Raw genomic sequence first — 19,271 nt, 5'->3', positions numbered from 1 at the left:
GAGACATTTGTGGTCAAAGTACATATCTATTACTTCTCTGTGTTTGTGCATGGGTACACATGTACACGTGTACAAACACATTGAGGGCATCAGCTATAGTTGGTTTTTACATTTTTGTTATGTAGGTACTTTTTGCAGGAATCATTTATGTGGTAGTATAGTTTCATATATATTTCTCACTCATTTGAATCTTTTAAAAAGAGCTTTTGTATTACTTCTTTCTTCAAAAATGTAATATTTTTGAAAATATGTGTCTGAGCAAGACACCCATCTGTTCTTCTGCACATGTCCATCTAATTTAACGAAGAAAACTTTAGATCTATGCTGAGTAGAATTCTGTGAGTTTAATAAGTAGCTTTTGAAAACTAGAATGCCATTAAAGATATTACAATATTTAAAACATTCTTTAAAAATCTATCCTGTGGAACTCCCATATCCTATTGGCAGAGGTTGATTGCTAAATAATAAGCCAGAGAAGATTAACTGCATCTGAATTAACTGTGTTCTGAGAGCGCTAAAAATGACACCTGATTCTGTTTGCTTGTTTCTAGCAATTGAAAACAAGAGCTGCTAGAAACAAGATGAACAACAGGGTTTAAACTAGTAAACAGATATACATCCCAATAGCAATCAGATAGCAGGCAGAGAAAAACACTAATAAGACTATCTCGCTTGCTTCTTACAATGAGTTTGTCTTAATAGGCATGTTTTCGTTGACCTACCTTACAGGATTATCACTTTGCTAGGAGGATGTGTTGAATCTTAGATGTATTCATCCACGTCATCAAAAATGGTGTCATTATCAGAGATGGGGTTAGCTTACAGAGGCAATAAAATCATAAGGAAAACATCCTTTCTGAAGATGAAGAATAGCAGAATACTTAAACAGCCTTGGGTCTGAAATTCACAGTATTATTTAAGTTGCTAGAATTTTAAATTTGTCCTTGTAAATCAAACAGCTTTTGCTAACTACTGCATGTCAGAGCATAGGTTTCTCACTGCATATAAATCAGGTTCTTTTGGGATTTGCATTAACCCTTTCAAGATGCTAAAATTACAAAGACTTATTAATTAATTCATATGCTGATGATAGCTTTTGGCTAAAGTGTAAGATACAGAGACAGCTCACTTAAAAGAGAAAACTGTCTCATTTGACACAGCAATGCAGTAGAAGAAAAAACAAAAGAGAAACCTAACAGAGAAGAAAAAAACCTATAGGTGCTGAGGTGTAGTCTTCACGATACTCACTGTTTTCCATAATTTAAAATTATAAAAAGGTGATTATTTAAATATAGGCTTTGATTTCAATAACAGTGTCACCGATTTTAAAAATTTCCTAAGGGGAAATTATTCTGACCTCTATGTTTGAGTAGAATATATGTCAGGCAGGATGTATTTATTTCATAATTTGAAATGGTATCCTCAATAATAAATAGAGAACTTTATATTTTCTATATAAACATTGTTTCTAACAGACATCTGATATTACTGTAAGCAATGTGTATCTCTCAGCAATAGACAGCTATTATGTACAACTTCATTTGGTCCTGAGATCACTCTGAAAATTGACATTTTAGGCTCACAAATGAATGGTACCGAAATGAGTAATTTTTAAAGTATATAGTTGTTCCCATTATAAGTTACCCATAGTATTTGACACCTTTTAACTTAAGGTTCCTTTCCATCAATTAAAGCATTTTGTTCAAATTCAGAGTGTACATAGAGTGTGTCATGTATTCAAGGAATGGACTGCTGAAGACCATACTGTAGTATCTTGATCTCAAGGGAATTTAGGGTCTCTATGTAAATAGAGGAAAAAGAATAAGGAATGCTGAGTAATGCTGTAATATATAATTCAGTGGAAAAATTATTACATTATCTTCAAACAAAATATAAATGCTTATTTAGAAAAAAATGGGAATTTTTAAAATTTACTGTTGTTTATATAGTGTATCAAAAACCTTTTCAAGGGTGTATCAGATTGGAAAAGTGTTCTGAGATTCAACATCCATCTTAGGTGTTGTTGTTCTCTTTGCTTTGTTGATATATTTTTTACCTCTCTTTTCAATACTAAAGAATCTCCTTTGTCCCAGACTCTCCATTTTCTGATCTTCTAAAATAATTCTTTAATATTTTAAATAATTTATCACATGAAATGTTATGGTTGGTTAATGATAATAGAAAATTAGAGGAAGAGGGAAGAAATATAAAGTAGATGTAGGGAAAATTTTTCTAATGAAGAATTTAAAAATGCAAGATTTATGGTGGTAACATAAAATACCAGTTTAAATGCACATTAAGGCCTTCTTTAGTTTAGAAGAAACAGGATGAGATGAAAGCTGAAAGCTGAGTTTGGGGGCTGGAATGCCTATTCCAGAGAATCATCAGGTCTTGTTGTGTCTGTCTTATGGTTGAGCCAAAAACTCTAGGTATCTGTTTTTAGAAATAACGCTGATTTGGATTCTATTTACCCCATAACTCATCCCAGTTCTGTAGTTCATAAATGGTGTCTGACATCTTTCCAAATAAGCACCGAAATAATTCAAGAATCTTTGAGACACATTATACGCTGCTCAAATACTTATACTAGTGCTCCATTACCTGCTGCATTAAATTTGGTCTTTTACTTAGAACTTTTCCATTCTTTTCTCAGATCCTAGCGAATTTTCTCTACATTATTATGTCAAGTGTTGGCATTGCAGTGTAAGTCCTTTGGCCTATAAAGTTGATCTTTTACTGCCCTGTGAAGAGCTCATACCTATATGAGGAGTGTTTCTTTCCTTAATCCTTTACCCGGAGCGCCCTCTCTCTGCTCTCCACTGTGTTGAAATCCTGATCAGCCTTTGAATCACAGCTCAAGCACCACCTCTTGCATAACATCTTTCACAATATTACAACCTACACTTTTCTCTGTATTTCTGCTACTTGACATTCACATGACATAGTTCAAAATGTAATTGATCATAAATTATTTCCCATATGGTGGTTTCACATCTACTTTTTAGTTTCCAAAGGTTAAACTCATCAGTAAAGAGATTTAGTCTTACAGACTTCAGAATTTTAAAAGTAGATAGACCTAGGTTTATCTGCTCTACCCAACAAAACATTCATTCAACAACATTCTATCCAAGATACCCCTCCTTGACAACTTTCAATTCCTAGGCATGGGCGGGGGGGAGGTGTCTAATGCATTCTTACCTTATACATTATTGCATGTAACTTGTTTACAGTAACTGCTGAACTACAGACATCTAATGCTCCCAGAAAATGCGAGCTGTGCTTACGCTGGTGGGACGTTTGAATTATATTGTTTTTCCTTGAAAGGCTCTGTCAGTGTACTTTTCTCAAAGTGAATATAAACCTTCTTCTAGTGGTATAGTATTGACCTAGAGCCAGTTCTCTTCAGGGTACCTGTTAGGAAAAAGATGGTCCCATTTAGCTGTGCCTTCACGTCCAAGCACCTGCTGCTGCCCCAGGTGATGGTTGTCCCTACAGAAGGGAATTCGGGAAAGGAGTAGATTAAATTTTCAATGTTAATCTCAGAGAGGCATGCCATGGGACACAAATTATATTTGTGCCATAAATTTCCAATGCATGGTTTTGATTCTCATTGCTATGTAGTCCTAGTGCTTCTGTATCTGTATTGCATTTATTCATTAACATAAATTTCATTTCAATTTGTCTTAAGTTCTCTTCACTTCAGAGCACTATCTATGTGTGGTAAATATATGTGCCAGAAAATTCCACTCTGGTAAACATTTTACTATGTCCAAAGGGTCACAAACACTTAAAACCATCCCTGAAGGTGTGCAGGTGCATTGAATAGTAAGTGCAAATGCTCCAAGCACCTCCAAATACCCAGCTGTGATTGGATTCACTTGCTTATGATATAGGACAGTGATTTCTGGTGTCTGAATGCAGCCGTGGCAATACATTCAGAAGCACTGTGTGATGCAGGTGCACACTAGAGGACTGGTACTTCAAAGCTGCCACGGTTTAACTATTTGATAGTATTATAATAGCTTCCTCTTCAAAATGTGCTCTCTGCTATCAAAAGCAGGTAGAATGGCACTTCACAACTAAAGTAAAATGTGAAGCCAGATAAGCAGTGCATACTCCTCAAAATGTATACGTTTTATTCTCATCGTATTTGTATTATTTGAGCTATATTTTAAATTTCTAATTCTTTATGGGGCTGATTATTTTTAAAAAATGATTTTAGTTGCTGGGGTCCTATGTCTAATTTTTTCTCATTATATCACTGCCAACATGCTAACAGGCAACCTCATGAAATAAGGGTATCATAACAAGATATATTTTCCCTCTTATATTAAAAAAATCAAAGCAGCAAAAAGACATTCCATATCTGTGTATCTGTATATTAGTTACTTAAGAAACAACATGTATCCCTGTGCTTAGTGAGACACATGGGAAATAAAATGTTAAAGAAGAATAGTTTAGCTAAGCAAGCGATGGATTCTTCTCATTAACATTTTTTCTTATCCAACCCTGTTCTTCTCAGCATAAAGGATAAAACAAGCTTATTAAAAATAGCGTTAAAATAAAACTTGGAAGTAGGAAAAAAATTTCTGTGAAGATTTATAATATTAGAATACCAGTTTTTAAAAATCAGACACAGGAAAAAATTATTTGGAGACAACTTACTTTTCCAAAACTGTCTCTAGAAATAATATTGAAAGTGAAATTTTTACTCCTTTCAGTCAGATAGCGAGATCAGAATATTTATTTTTAACTAATATACAAGTAAATGGGATATAGAAGTCATAAGTGTAAAGAATAATATGTATGAATATAGACTGTTGTCACTTATACAGAATGACTCACCCTACCATTATAACAAGTGTAAAGGTTTTATAGGATGGGAAAAGGAAGCAAATGAATAATAGTCAACATAGCCAAAAAAAGACAGAACCGTTTATGTTAGAGAAGTGTCAGTTCACAGGATGTTGTAAGTTATGCCAACTCACTGAAAGAAAAATCCATTTTATTAGAGGTTTGTTGGACTATTTTCTGACGAGATTTCTATTTTAGCATTGATGATTTTCTCTATATTAGTATATATTGGGATAAATTATAATCTGTTTTGACCATAGGAAAGTGTGTGCACATGCATGTGTGTGTAATTGTGTGTATGTGCTGAAGAAAGAAAAAGACCATAAAATCAAGTTGTTGTCATAGCATGAAACCTCTTAACAGAAAACTATTACTGCACATGAACTGCCAGTCAAAGGTCTTGGCTTGGCTTGGCTTGGTTTGCAGATAGGTAAGGAATTTGTGATGGGTACTTAGCTTAGATTCTGTGGAATTAATCTACGGAACACCTGTGCAGACCATAATTAGAGACGGGTACTAGCTCTCTGATTTTTCAGACAGCTAATTAGGTATTATAAAAGCTTACATTGGTGAAAGAAGGTAAATTAGAAACAAACAAACAAACAAAAAATGGGAACAAATAAAAACTGGACTTCTATTTATAGAGTTGTCTACTTAGAAACAACTCTAATTTTATGATGCTGTTAGAAACAATACCAACTACCACAGTAATAGAAGAGCACTCTTTTATTTAAATTTGTTTACAAAGCAGAAATAAGACCATTTTGTTGACAGTCATAAAGCACAGATAACTCTCAGAAATGTCTTTTTCCCCTGGCCACAATTTGAACCTTCTTTATTGACGCCAGGATCTATAGATTTTGGCTTTTAAATGTCTATAATGCAGACATTTATCTCATCATTATAGAAAAGTAAATCAGAGGCAAATACTGGATGCATATAGGATACTCCAGTGCTGGAAACTATATGCCTGTTTTCAGTTGTACAAATATGTGAATTCCCAAGGCACCAACTAAGTCTGAAACTCAGGAGAGGAAATCCTTTTATGTTCTCTAAAATTTCCCTAAGTGGTCACAAATTACTTTTGTAGTGCTTTGAAGACAGGGAAAATAAGTTTAAAATTCTGATTTGTGACAAATTTCTGCCTGAGAGCAAGACAGAATAGAACAAAGAGGTAGATTCTCTCCAAAGTAAGACTTTTTTTGGCTGGTTCCCAGGCATATTTCCTTTGCATTGAATGCCACAAAACCAGGACCCACAAGAGTTTTTCCCTGACTTTTCCAAAATAACTGTGTTCAACTAAGGCCCACTTAGTCTTGGTTAATCTTTGTCAATTTTAATAACATTTTGGTTTCAACTTACCATCTCATACATGACAATTTTTTGCATCATTGAACTAGCTATGCACTTCTGTGATATAGTGACATTACAAAATTAAAACACATTTTAAAATTAAATTATGTAACATTTGTGGGAGACTATTAAAACCCAACAATTTAAAAGCAGATAATTTGGTGTTTTATCTAAGTATTTTTTCCTCATATAAATATAATTTAGAATAATTTCACAATAGCTTAATTCCTCTCAAGGTATATTTTGTCACAAAATGATTGCTGGCCTGATATCCTTAAGATTAAGCTATTAAACTGCTTAGTGTATGTTAAAAAAGAGAAAGATAGCTTTCAGATATTATCAGCCAATATGAATATGCAGATTTCGGGTATCTTTATGTCCAAATCCATTTTAATTACATGAAATTCTAAAATCAGAGACTGTTAAAGTGTTGATCTAATCATAGGTTTTGCACCCAGGTTGTGGTAAAGGAAAGATTAAAATGTTGCTTATTGGTGCTTTGAGTCTGAAAGATTTATATATATCTATATCTAGATCTATCTATCTATATATATACATGTGTATGTGTGTGTGTGTGTCTGTGTACATTAATATTTATATATTCTTTGTTAATACATAAATATATATTGTTATTTTATTTACAACAATAAAATATTGTCTTATTTCTGTTACTCCTTACATTGTGAATATAGAGCTTTCTGTGATTCACCTGTATTTCTGTTATGGTAATTGCTAATAGTTAATGATCAGAAATGCATTGGTTATAAAATTAAACTTTTTTATTTTATTAATGAATTTTTAGACTGTGTCTTGGAAAGAGCTAAGTTTTATCACAAACATAAAAATAGAGGTTTATATACAATATGATTATGTGTCCATGAGTGTGTGTTTGGTTTATGGTGCAGCTACACTGTAAATACTATAGTCTTTTGAGTTACTCTCTCTGTTTTGCAAAAATGTCATATAAATTAAGAGGCATAATTGAACTAATTAAGGTTACTGTATTTAGACACTTCCCTTTGAGGCTTGCATAAACGTCAGATGCAAGAACAGTATAGAAAGTGATTCTTAATACTAAACAAGTGTTTAAAGTTATTTGATTGTCACATATTTCAGGGAATCATGCTTTTAAAAGATTAGGCATATAAACTTATCATTTATAACTATAAACACTACAGTTTACAGTGTCTAATATAGGCAGAACTGCCCAGAGTCCCATCTGGTGGACTTTAGAACTGTTTTCTTTCTGCAATATAAACATGCATATCTGTTAGTATCTCTCATCTGCATACTATTTAGATTATGCTATGTTTCTTGGCAAGGGATGCAGTCTGTGAAGGGGTGAACATGTTATATTGAGGAAAGTAAGAAAATAAAAGTAAATAATCTCTTGGTAATCCCAGATTGAACCTGAAGGAAAAAGTGAATATTGGGTCAACTGTTTCTGTTTTGATTTCTTCTGTCCGGGGTTTCTGGACTTTTTTCTGGTATAAATTTTGAATCTATGCAAATGGTGACTCTCTAAATAATTTGCTTTTTTTCATTTCTATAGCTTGTAATTCAACATACCTATTCCAGAATCCATTCCTTTTAAAGTACAGTGAGCAGTTTGATCATCTACCTTAGAACTGTAGAGCTTAATTAAATATTCCTCAATGTTATTTTTTATTATACACACAACTTATTGAGGGCATTTAAAAATGTACCGTAGAAGGTAGACATGGCAGAAATACTGCTAATACAACTTTTCTTGCCTTCAACAAACCCTGTCTTTGTGGCAGTTTTCCCTTCTTCTCCCTCAGCACTCCATTCCCCCTTCATCTCCCCCTAGCCCTTGTCTCCCTCTCATCCGCCTTTCCCTCCTTCCCTTCACTTTGTTTTGCTTCTTTCCTTTCATCTTTCTTTCTTTTTTTATTTGTCCAACCAGTCATTCATTGTATATTATCTATGTCTCTTTTTCTGGTATTTACCTATTCATCTATTTATGTTTCTTCAAAAATGATTCCCCTCTCTCATGAATTCTAACTTGCCCCTTGACAGTTATAGTTCACTGCAAGGCAATCTGCAGTTTCCGCTATTTGTACAAAAGTGTCCATTCAATATTCTTCAGTGTCTGTGAACTGCTGCCATCAAAATTATAGTCTAATCACAAGGTGAACAGCTTATAATGTATCATAATCAATACTCAAAATTTGCGCCCCATGATGTGACATAAAGTAGTCAAGTAAAAAGCTGCAGGTTTTCAGCTGTGACAAGCAAACAATCATTTTATGTTGCTGGTTTCAAATTTAAGGTCTATTTTCACTTTCAAATGTATGCATTATTCTTTCTTTCTCTCTCTCTCTTAAATTCATATTGAATTCATTCAATATTAGCCATCCAAATAGCTGCAATGAAAGGCCAGTCAATATGAAACACAAAACTGCATTAGCATAGTTCAAAGACAGTGTATGAGTTATAATGGAATTTTAAAAAATGATGCTAGAAGATACAAAGGTATTACTGAGTGAACTAGATTGTGGTTTTCTACTTTTCCTTCTTTGCGAAAGATAAAATTTGCTGAAAGTTATCTATTTGTCAAAATGATATTTTTTTTCTAACATTTACTTGCAGATATACATAGAGATAATATTTATGATTCCCATTTAGAGTAGGTAAAGGAAACAAATGCCTGATACCTGATATTGAACATTTTCTTTTGCTTTTCTATTTATTTATTTACTTAATTATTTAGAGACAGGATTTAACTCTGTCACTTAGGCTGGAGTGCAATGGCATGATTACGGCTTACTGCACCCTTGACCTCCTGGGCTCAAGCCATCTTCCTTCCTCAGCCTCCTGAGTAGCTAAGACTACAAGCATGCACCACCTCACCTGGCTAATATAAATTTTTTATTTTTGTAGAGGGATGTCTTGCTATGTTGCCCAGGCTGGTCTCAAACTCCTGGGCTCAAGCAATCCTCCTGCCTCAGACTCCCAAAGTGGTGGGATTATAGGCATAAACCACCATGTCCGGGCAATATTGAACTTTTCTGATGTCCCCTTTTAAAAACTTTCAGCCCTAATTTAAATACATAGATAGAGCCTTCTAACAAAAATTTAATGCCTCGTTTCTTCTGCTTTTTATGTCTGTCTAACAGTCTTTCAATTTGTAGGAAGGCTTTGGGTGTAACGATGCACGGTGAGACTAGTTTTCAGCATTCTTTTCTGCACAATAAATTTAACAGTGAAATTTAATTCACTAATAATAAATTTTTCTCTTAAAAAATGACCAATTAAAATAGAAGAAAGAGACTTAAACACTTTTATGATGTTTCACAGATGTGAATAAATAACATAGTATCTTTTTTCTGTCAAAATATCATTTCAATTTCTTCCTACAAAATTTCAGTCTCTTCCTACAAAATTTTCTTCCCACAAAGTTTTATTTAAAACAAAATAAGAAAATTATTTTATCGTAAAATCTTTTGAGATAAAACAGGTTGTGGGCTTTTTAATGTAAAGAATTGTTTACACGTTTTAAGCAAAAATTCAGGTTTCATATATAACTTTGAGAAGTAATAGACAAATTTATCAATGCTATTACATTTGCCGCTATTTTAAATATCTTTTATGTGGACTTCTTTTTCTTGCACAGGACACTCTATATTTGTAGGGATCATCTAGCACCAATTAAATGGCAATCCCAAGGGCTCCTAAAAGTGTAGGGACTACTATTCCCATTACATAAAGCTAAATTGTAAATATCCTCTCCTAAAAGTCTCTGATTTCAAAACAGTCATCCATTAACCACAAGGGGAACAACCACTTATAGATGAAAGGGACAACTGGGAGGATGTAGCTCAAAGTTATGGTTAAAAATATTAGGGTCAATGGAAGTATACAGCTGTTCTATAATGAAGGAATTTTTTTCTCATAGTCTACGTTCACCATCTGTGAAACAGAGATCATTGAAAGAACGCTTTAGATTCTCCATTGGCAAAGGAAAAAAGTAAAAATTCCCACAGAAAGTATTATTATTTAAAATGGGAAATCATGATTTGTCATTCATTCTGAACTATATCTGTTGAGTAAATGCATTTTCACCTACTTACACCCAAAACAAAAAGCTGAACAGAAAATTGATTACATGATCCATACGCCTATCTAATAAAATAGGGATGTGCACTTTTTGACAAGCTTATTCATAATACATTCCGATAAAAAATTCCATTTGCCACTCTCAGTAGGAAAAGTAAGCATTTAAAAGAAACCTTTTATTTTGTGACTGTCATCCAAATAACAATTACAAGCAAAATAGTGATAAAACATTTTTTAAAGAGCAGCTTAGAACTTGTTATAGAAGTTTGCAATCCAGTTTTTGCCCTGTTATTTGATTTGAAAAATTAATCCTGATAATCCTTTTTGAAGTTCACTGTTTCTAAGATGAATTATACAGAACAAAGACTAACTGATGTCCCCAGGAGTTTAGTTTACAGTGATGTTCTATTCTACTGAGAATGATTCTCCAATGGCCACCTCTTACTTCTTCCCAGGCTATGGGAATTGGTTAATATCTAGAGAATAGATTTAAATTAAACCATTGTCTCAACCAGCAGGTTTATGCAACCATCCTGAAATGTTTTAATTATTGTTTTTTCCTTTTTAATTAAGAGACCAGAGGTCAAGCAAGCCCATTAAGAGCTGATCACAGCCTCTGTAGAAATTTAAAGAAAACCCTAATGATTGGATTTGCTGTTTTCTCTTTTGTTTTTCAGAACCGGAAGAGTGTGTTAATTGCACAGATGAATGCCGAGTGCTTGGTCATTCTGACAGGTGTTGGATGCCACAGTTCCCTGCAGCCAATCAGGCTGAAAATGCAGATTACCGCACAAATCTCTTTGTACCTACAGTTGAAGCTAATGTTGAGACTGAGACTTACGAAACTGTGAATCCCACTGGGAAAAAAACTTTTTGTACATTTGGAAAAGACAAGCGAGAGCACACTATTCTCATTGCCAACGTTAAACCTTATTTAAAAGCCAAACGTGCCCTGAGCCCTCTTCTCCAAGAGGTCCCCTCAGCATCAAGCAGCCCAACCAAGGCATGCATCGAGCCTTGCACCTCAACAAAAGGCTCCCTGGATGGTTGTGAAGCAAAACCAGGAGCCTTGGCTGAAGCAAGCAGTCAGTACTTGCCCACTGACAGTCAGTATCTGTCGCCCAGTAAGCAACCAAGAGACCCTTCTTTCATGGCTTCCGATCAGATGGCAAGGGTCTTTGCAGATGTGCATTCCAGAGCCAGCCGGGATTCCAGTGAGATGGGTGCTGTTCTTGAGCAGCTTGACCAGCCCAACAGGGATCTGGGCAGAGAGTCCGTGGATGCAGAGGAAGTTGTGAGAGAAATTGATAAGCTTTTGCAAGACTGCCGGGGAAATGACCCAGTGGCTGTGAGAAAGTGAAAAAAAAAAAAAAAAAAAAAGGCATTGGCATTTTCTTCTCTCTTCTGTTGATTTAAAAATGATCCCTCCTGGTGATAACCCATTTTACAGGGATGAAGAAAGACCAATGCTGCTTTAAGGCTTTTAGTGAACATCTGAAGTGCCCACAGTATGTCCTTTCCACTGCTGTTTCTTTTTCAGAGATAACAATGGTTTTGTTTTGACCAAACTTATATTAGGACAGAATTATTGATGCTTAAAGAGAAAAGAATAAAAAAGAGAAGAGAAAGGAGAGAAGAAAAAGGAGGATGAGGAGAAGAATTACCTTTTGACAATCTGTTAGGAAGGTATGCAGTGTGAGAATTGAAGTATTTCTGATCACTCTCAGACTGTCCTCCGTGATTTATGCTGACTTAACTGTTTACCTAAAAACCCCGTACAAAGCAGGGTCATAATTTGTGATCTGTGGTGGATTTCTAGCAGTCATCACAGGCTTCTACTGAAAGTCCTGAAAAGACCTTGCAGTAGTCCAAGCTACACCAAACATTAACACATATTTGTGGTAAACATTTCTGTATAAAGTTACCTGACACACATATAAACACAAAGAACATTCCATATCATTAGTTAAAAACAAAACAAAAACAACAAAAAAAAATCTTTGGTCATTTGTAAGACACCTCATGTCGTATAAAAGTTAAATGTAAAAAGATATAGTCCATCTTGTCCTGCACACACGTAGACTAATTCACGTCATTAAAGGAGAAGAAAATTTAAAGATTTAAAATGCCTATTTAGCATTTTAGTGTCCAACAAAGATTTAAATAATGATGAGTATGTTTTAAATTTGACATAGAAAAGTTCTTCAAAATAGTTACCATTGAGTGGTAAGATTCAGATAATACTTGATTAATATGTTTTATTCATTTGTGGACACTAAAATAGCTCAGGAAAGTGAAAATGTCTTAGACATACACAAATCACATGACCATTTAAATGTGCAAATGTAAGAAGATTCAATGTGTTTACATCAAATGACATATTTTTATTGATTTATTGCAGATTCAGTGCATATGAGCCAAATTGTTGAGTGTATAAGAGCTATATTGTGTATTTTATTAAATTAATATATAGTTGTGTTGCAAAAATATTTGGGCTTATATTGTAAATGGCAAGTGTTGCCTCGGTAGCTGTCGAACTCTATGAGTTTTGTTTTTTCCTGCTTCCTTTTCCCCATGGAGTGTGGGAAGCAGTGCCTCAGAGCAAAGTCTCTTGTTTAATGTATAGTCTACCAAGTACTACAGTACATAATCTGTTCAAAATGTGTTTGAGTGAGCTGATGGAGCTAACTGAAAGGTCAAAAAATACATCCATCAGTCATGGTTATGTGCAAGTCCTTGTAGAAGCTTTTATTAAAGTCATGCTAAATCACAAGAATTAACATTTGTACCAATACCTGACACTTCTTCATGTTTTTTCAATAACATACAGCTTCTGCCTATGTAGATATTAAACCATCAGTTGGTTCTCAGAAGTATTTTAAGTGGTTCAGATGTGTGTTCCCATTATATTTCAAAAACATGAAAAATGCTTTAATGCATGTATGTACCAGCAGTGGTTACTTGCATTGTGTAGTGTTTTTCAAGAGGTCTGGGTCTTAACAAAATGTTTTCCTTTATCTCAGTGCTCTTCTGCCTCTTTTTGTTCATGTCCTTTGAGAACAATACACCTTCTATTCCTTCGTTGGGTTACACCTTTTCTTGTGACATTTAGCGAGTTTCAAACTTACTTCCATATGAGGCTAAGAAACCTCAAATTTCAGGAATTGGGAAAAACAAAATTAGCACTTGCAGAAGTAGCAGCAGATGGGAAAATGCCTTGATTGACATTTTCTTTCAGCATTTAAAATTTTTGGCATTTTACAGCTTCATGACAAACAGTTTTGTGCCCATACCTTAGAAAATGTGGTGCTGAGTTAAATAAAGGCTGTTTGAGCACTGGAGCAGAAAAATGCATTATTTGCAAACTGGTGGAGAATTTTGTGCCTTCTCTTCTGGCCACCAAGCCAGTGTAGAAACAGCATAAATGTCATAAAAATTCTTATATTTAAAACAAAAACAAAAGCAAAAACAAACATTGAATTAAATTAAGTTTTGTAATTTTAAACTAAAAAATTCTACTGAAAATATTTCTGTCAAACGCCATCAATATTTTAGACTGTACCTCGTTTGCAAACTGCTTTGAGAGGGAAGAGTGGAAAACTCCCATCAGCCTTATTCTCTTGAGAACTATATTTTGGTTCCTAGTAACAGCCTTTCCAAAGCTCTACTCTTGGTTTTTATTACTCGTAAATGTTTAAATTAGAAAAGAAGGGATCTTGTACATGTGAAACCTAACTGACTCTCTATATTTTGGACAATTTATGTATCTGAAATGTGTTGTCTCTGTTATTTGATGTTATTTTTGCCAGAAGACTACAGGTTGATTTAGCTTGATAGCTGAAATTTGATGGAAAACTGATTTCCATTTAGTCTTATCAAGTGTTGCCTCTCTCTTACTAGACAGATAACCATTTAGTAAAATCTAAAGCCGTATGTAAATGAAATCAGCAAAGAGAGTAGGGTTTATTTTTAAACATTCTTAATGCTAAGTAACCGGTTGTTCAATTTATTACATGTGTCTGAGGACATGAAAACACCATAAGATTTTAAGAACTGGTTGTGCCAGTGTGTGAGGGATTTACCTTTAGGTTCTCTGTCACCAGTGATTTACTAGCGTTAGCTGTTTAACACATTATCTGTATTTAGTAGTGATTATTTATTTACAAGTCGGTGGCAATTCAGCAGTCAGGGCTCTAAGCTTTTATAGTTGAATTGGGGAAATCTCGCTTATATTCATTTAGCTGGCAACTGCCTTTATCACAGACCTCTGGTGCTTCGCTTTCAAGGAAGCCTATGAGATGCCAAAATCACACGTTTAGGGAGCAACTTGCTCTAAAAGGTGATGCATGAGCAAACAGTGAGATTTGAAGGGGTTTTAGCATAATTTAGAATGTAAAAAATTGAATTCACATCTTTCAAGTACTAACCCCTCAAAAAAATCCCACACATACAAATTATGTGATGTGATACCACTTTGTCTTTTAGGTCCTTAAGTAACTGAAGTTAAGCACACACACAAAAAAATCACTTCATGGAAATTTCAGTAAGAAACCCAAACTTCTAAAAATTGCTTACAGACGAATTAAAAATAAAAAATCAGTAACAAAATAACCTTTTCATCAAAGCTAAAAGTAGTGAGAATCTATGGTAGGTATACCTATGCCAAGTAAACATTAAAGAGACATATCACGCAATTTCAAAGAATTATTTCATGTTATCTCTTAACCTGACATTCCTAACTTTACAGGGAATACACAAAGATTGGCTCACTACTCCATAGATTAATTGAATTCCTGGTTGAGAAACTAACTTGTTTTGTTTTCTAAAGTTAGATGAAATCTTGTAAAACATGACTTCCCTTGAAAGGATCTAGACACTGCTCAATTTAAAATATGGCACCATAAAAACGTCCTGTAGTAACAGAGCACATGCTTTTTTAGAGCCAGGTTAAAAGCTGCTTGTTATCTAATAGAGTAGAAGTTACTGAGGTCAACAAATAGACAGGTCTGGCATAACATACGCCCAGTCATAATTGTCTAATTATATTCCCTTGACAAGAGACAGTATTTATCAGAGCATTAATTCAAATGAGAGTTTTGGCTATCAAGATGTGTTGATTCGAAATATAATTAAATGAGACCTGATTAAAGTCTGACTTTCCTGGCCCCAGTGTTTTGCAGGTTGACTATTTCCATTATCAGCCCCATCGCTCCATAAGGTTCTTAGCTGCACCAAGTGCTTGGTGAACAAGAACAACAAAAGCAGCATACATTGTTTGGATTTATCTCAACGCTATTGTTTAATGGCTGTGTTTAATGTGACCTATCTGGAAAATGAGGATTCCGAATAAAAAGCTATTACTAATAGTGATGTTGCCTTCCCTTGAATTCATTAACACAGAAGGGATGTGTTACACACTGCATACCACAGTGTCTCTGATCATATCTTGGAAAAGCAAATGGTGGCATCACAACTCATTTTGTTAGTTATCTGTTTGTCAGTAAAATAAGACTTTAAAAAATTAATAATATCACTAGTTTCTCAATAGAAATGAATTAACAATCTTTCAGATAGCTTTGATAAAATGGCTAGCTAAATAATTACCAAGGGGTCATAGCCTAATTATATATGTGGTTTTAATATTTACAATTGACATAAAGATAATTTGGCATAAGATCCCAGAGGATTTCACAAAAGTAAGTTTATAAGCCCTGTTATAGTCTTATATGACTGATGAAAGCACATAGAATATTCCTCCCTCATCCTCAGGAGAAACGTTCCGAGACCCCTAGTAGATGCCTGAAACTCCAAATAGTATAGAACCCAATATATATAATATGTAGACATAGTATTTTAAAGTAAACACATATTTATCATGGCATTTTAAAATAACAAATCTCCTTTTCTCCTCATTCAACAAGCATCTACTGCATTCCTACTATGTTTTTACCTTGGGCTGGGATGACCCAGGAGTAAACATTAAAAAAAAATGGTGTCAGGATTACTATCTGGTTAGAGAAGTCATCAGGTACATTCTAATACACATTACTCCTTATATAAATTGGATTTGGTTGTTTGCATTTTTTTCTAAGTTAATCCACACATCCCATATATCTGCCATCTTACTAACTGAGTGACATCTTCTAAATTTCAAACCAGTGTAATATTCTGCCTGTTCAGATTTTTTTAAATTTTACTTTTCTTCCAGTAGCATAACACATATCATGAAGAGTACATTGCTTTTCCATATCTAAGAAGATTTTTATGGGTTAAATTTATTGTTATAAACAAAATAACTTGCATATTTATTATTTTTCTTATTTATTTGCTTGCTTTTTATTTTTTATTGAAGACCACTTAGGCACTAGGCACTATACAAGGATCGTAGGGTACAAAGAAGAGCTAAGCCAATTACATTTTGCCCTTAGAATACTTATGGTTTTTGCTTGATGATATTTACTAACACAGGACTTGACCGTATGCTACCTTGACACTATTACTTAATAAAAGTAATTTCATTACATACTGAAAATTACTTCACTTTTAAGAATAACAAAAACTGTATGTTTACCATGACATTTCTTCACTGCCCTGAAGCAGACCAAGCTGTTAACTGAGTTACCTGAACAATCTGTCCAGGACTGAGGGAGTACTGAGTCATTTAAATGAAGTTCCCTATCTGACTATGCTGCAATGAGGAGGAAATTGTGGATGGGACATATATTACGGATATTCCTCAGTATCAATGAAATGTCAACGTCCTCCAGATAATATTTACTTAAGTAGGTATGCTCACTAGATACAATTATTTGGCCATAGAATCATTCTTTGTAGAATAGGAAGAAAATTAACTTGTAAAGGTCAGTATAGCATCAATATGGCATATACAAATAGATTATTCAGCTAATGACCATCTTATAACTCTATTACCTGCTTTTCCAGATGGATGCACATGACTTGCCAATGAAATGTATCATTTTCTGTTCATTTTGGACACTAATGATATTTTGAGAAATCTATTCTACATTAGGGATCAAATTCTTAGTATTCCTAAAAGAGGGTGCAGCTTCTTTTAATGTTCCTCATTTTTAATATATCAGAAAGAGTTATCAAAAAATAACAGGTTTTGGTAAAACTATGGCAATGAGTATTTTACAAGCAAGGAGTAAGTAAGGGAAGGAAGATATTGGTGAGCTTTTGTGAACTATATCACACAGGTCAACTTACCATTTGTTAGCTCTAAATAGATGCTCTACTTTTTCTCTTACAAAATGAAACATTTCACTTTGCGAGGAATGATTTGTTATTTGTTCCACTCTCCTTTTCTTATACACATTAAATTATGTATAATTATTCAAGTAAACTAAATTGTAATTATGATTCATATTTTAAAATATAGCTTTCTGAAGTTACATAATTCAAATTATTTCATAATATTTTCCAAAGATGGTAAAGAAAAGAACCAAACTTGGAACCCCTTTTTATTCACTTCAAGTAGATTATCATTATATTTTGTTAAAAAATGGCATTCAAGGCTGTTTATATGAAGATTAGGCTTATTTTCCTACAGATAGCAAGGAGAAGTTAGAACCTCAATTAATACTAATAAAACCTGCTTTTAGAGCATATTTCAAGTCACAGAACACTTTCACAAATTTATAAGGTGTTACAGAAGTAAGGATTCTGAAGCTCAAAGAGGTCAATGGACTTAACCAAGGGCAACTAGTTAGGAAGCCTTTTACCCAGACTTGAACTAAAAGTTCAATTCCTCCTCTTATCTTAGGCTTTGTAAATTCTGCAGTCTTGCCATATTTAATATCTTACCTCTCTAGTATCTTCAATTTATCATTTGAAAAAAATTTTAAATTATGCCACTAATATGATTTTTCAAATTCATTGTTACATCATATATTTAGATCATCGCTATATTAGTGGTTCTTAATGGTTCAGAATTATTTCTCCAAGATTGCATTCAATTTTTCATTGCCATTTTTAAAGATATTTCACAACACTGGTGATATGGGCACTAAAAATATTATGGCACATTAGAATTTTTAAGTGAGCTTGGTATATTTTCATGTGGAAGCAATTATGTAGACCGTACTGAATTCCTTTATGTCATAAAGTTTTGCATATATTAAATTAATAGGATTATCAATTGGCTTCTTAGAAATGATTACATAAGTTCTAGTAATATTAAAAAGATATTTAAATATTACGTCGATACCTATGAATTAACACACACATATAAAAGCATGAGAACCTAATAATTTCAGAAGCCAGTATCATAAAACAAAGGGGAAGGAGAAGTAAAGTAACAGCAATATGGCTAAGAAATAAATAATACATTTTAAAATGTCTGATGTGTTTCATCTATATTAAATAAATACAATGTTATTGCCTTCTTCAAAGATCAGATGGAAAGGTAATATTGCAATTGTGAGCAGTTACTTTCAGGGTGGTTAATCAAGTGAAGTTGGCCTAATTCTGAATTTAACTTACTAAAAAAGTTGTTTAATATCTCTCCTTATAACATACAGAGATCCATCTTATTCTCAAAAGATGCGGTAATACATTTCTAATGTTCTTTAATCACTAATTACTTATTTTATATTTTAGAAATCCGAATTAAAATAGATGAGATGGGATATTCACTCACTTGTTTCACTGATCTGCTAAATATCCCAATACTACCTCTTTAACAGTATTAAATCATATTTTGATAGTATTTTTCCTTACTACTGCAGTTTAAATGCTGTCTTAAATTTAATAATGGACTTTAAGATAAAATTTTTGAACTTTTATTTTACACTTTCCCTTTAAGAGTCAAATTTATGTCCATATCTTTTTGTCCATTGTATTACTAAACAATCTATAATGGTTGTTTACTATCTCCCATGTGATTATTATCATATACTCATTTGCATTTCATAATTTTCTCTCAATGACAACTAAATATTATGTTGTCTTTCTCATCGATTTAT

The 19,271-nt window shown here is 33.5% G+C and overlaps 1 protein-coding gene across 4 annotated transcripts in view; it reads left to right on the top strand.

Moving 5' to 3' along the window:
- Positions 1-15,653, top strand: part of PCDH17 (protocadherin 17) — a 107,523-nt gene extending 91,870 nt beyond the window's left edge. For 3 of the 4 annotated variants that reach the window (XM_037739045.1, XM_017529896.2, XM_037739044.1), the window contains one exon: positions 10,965-15,653. In XM_037739045.1, the coding sequence (XP_037594973.1) occupies positions 10,965-11,647 (683 nt within the window). In that variant the 3' untranslated portion in view covers positions 11,648-15,653. The remainder of the gene's footprint in view (positions 1-10,964) is intronic. The other variant, XM_037739046.1, reaches the window with a different exon arrangement.
- The last annotated feature ends 3,618 nt before the right edge of the window (positions 15,654-19,271 follow it).

Source organism: Cebus imitator, unplaced genomic scaffold (assembly GCF_001604975.1).
Source record: "Cebus imitator isolate Cc_AM_T3 unplaced genomic scaffold, Cebus_imitator-1.0 Scaffold61, whole genome shotgun sequence".
In the NCBI taxonomy this organism is placed as follows: domain Eukaryota; kingdom Metazoa; phylum Chordata; class Mammalia; order Primates; family Cebidae; genus Cebus; species Cebus imitator.
Note: the sequence above shows the minus strand (reverse complement) of the source record. Positions and strands in the feature narration are given on the sequence as shown.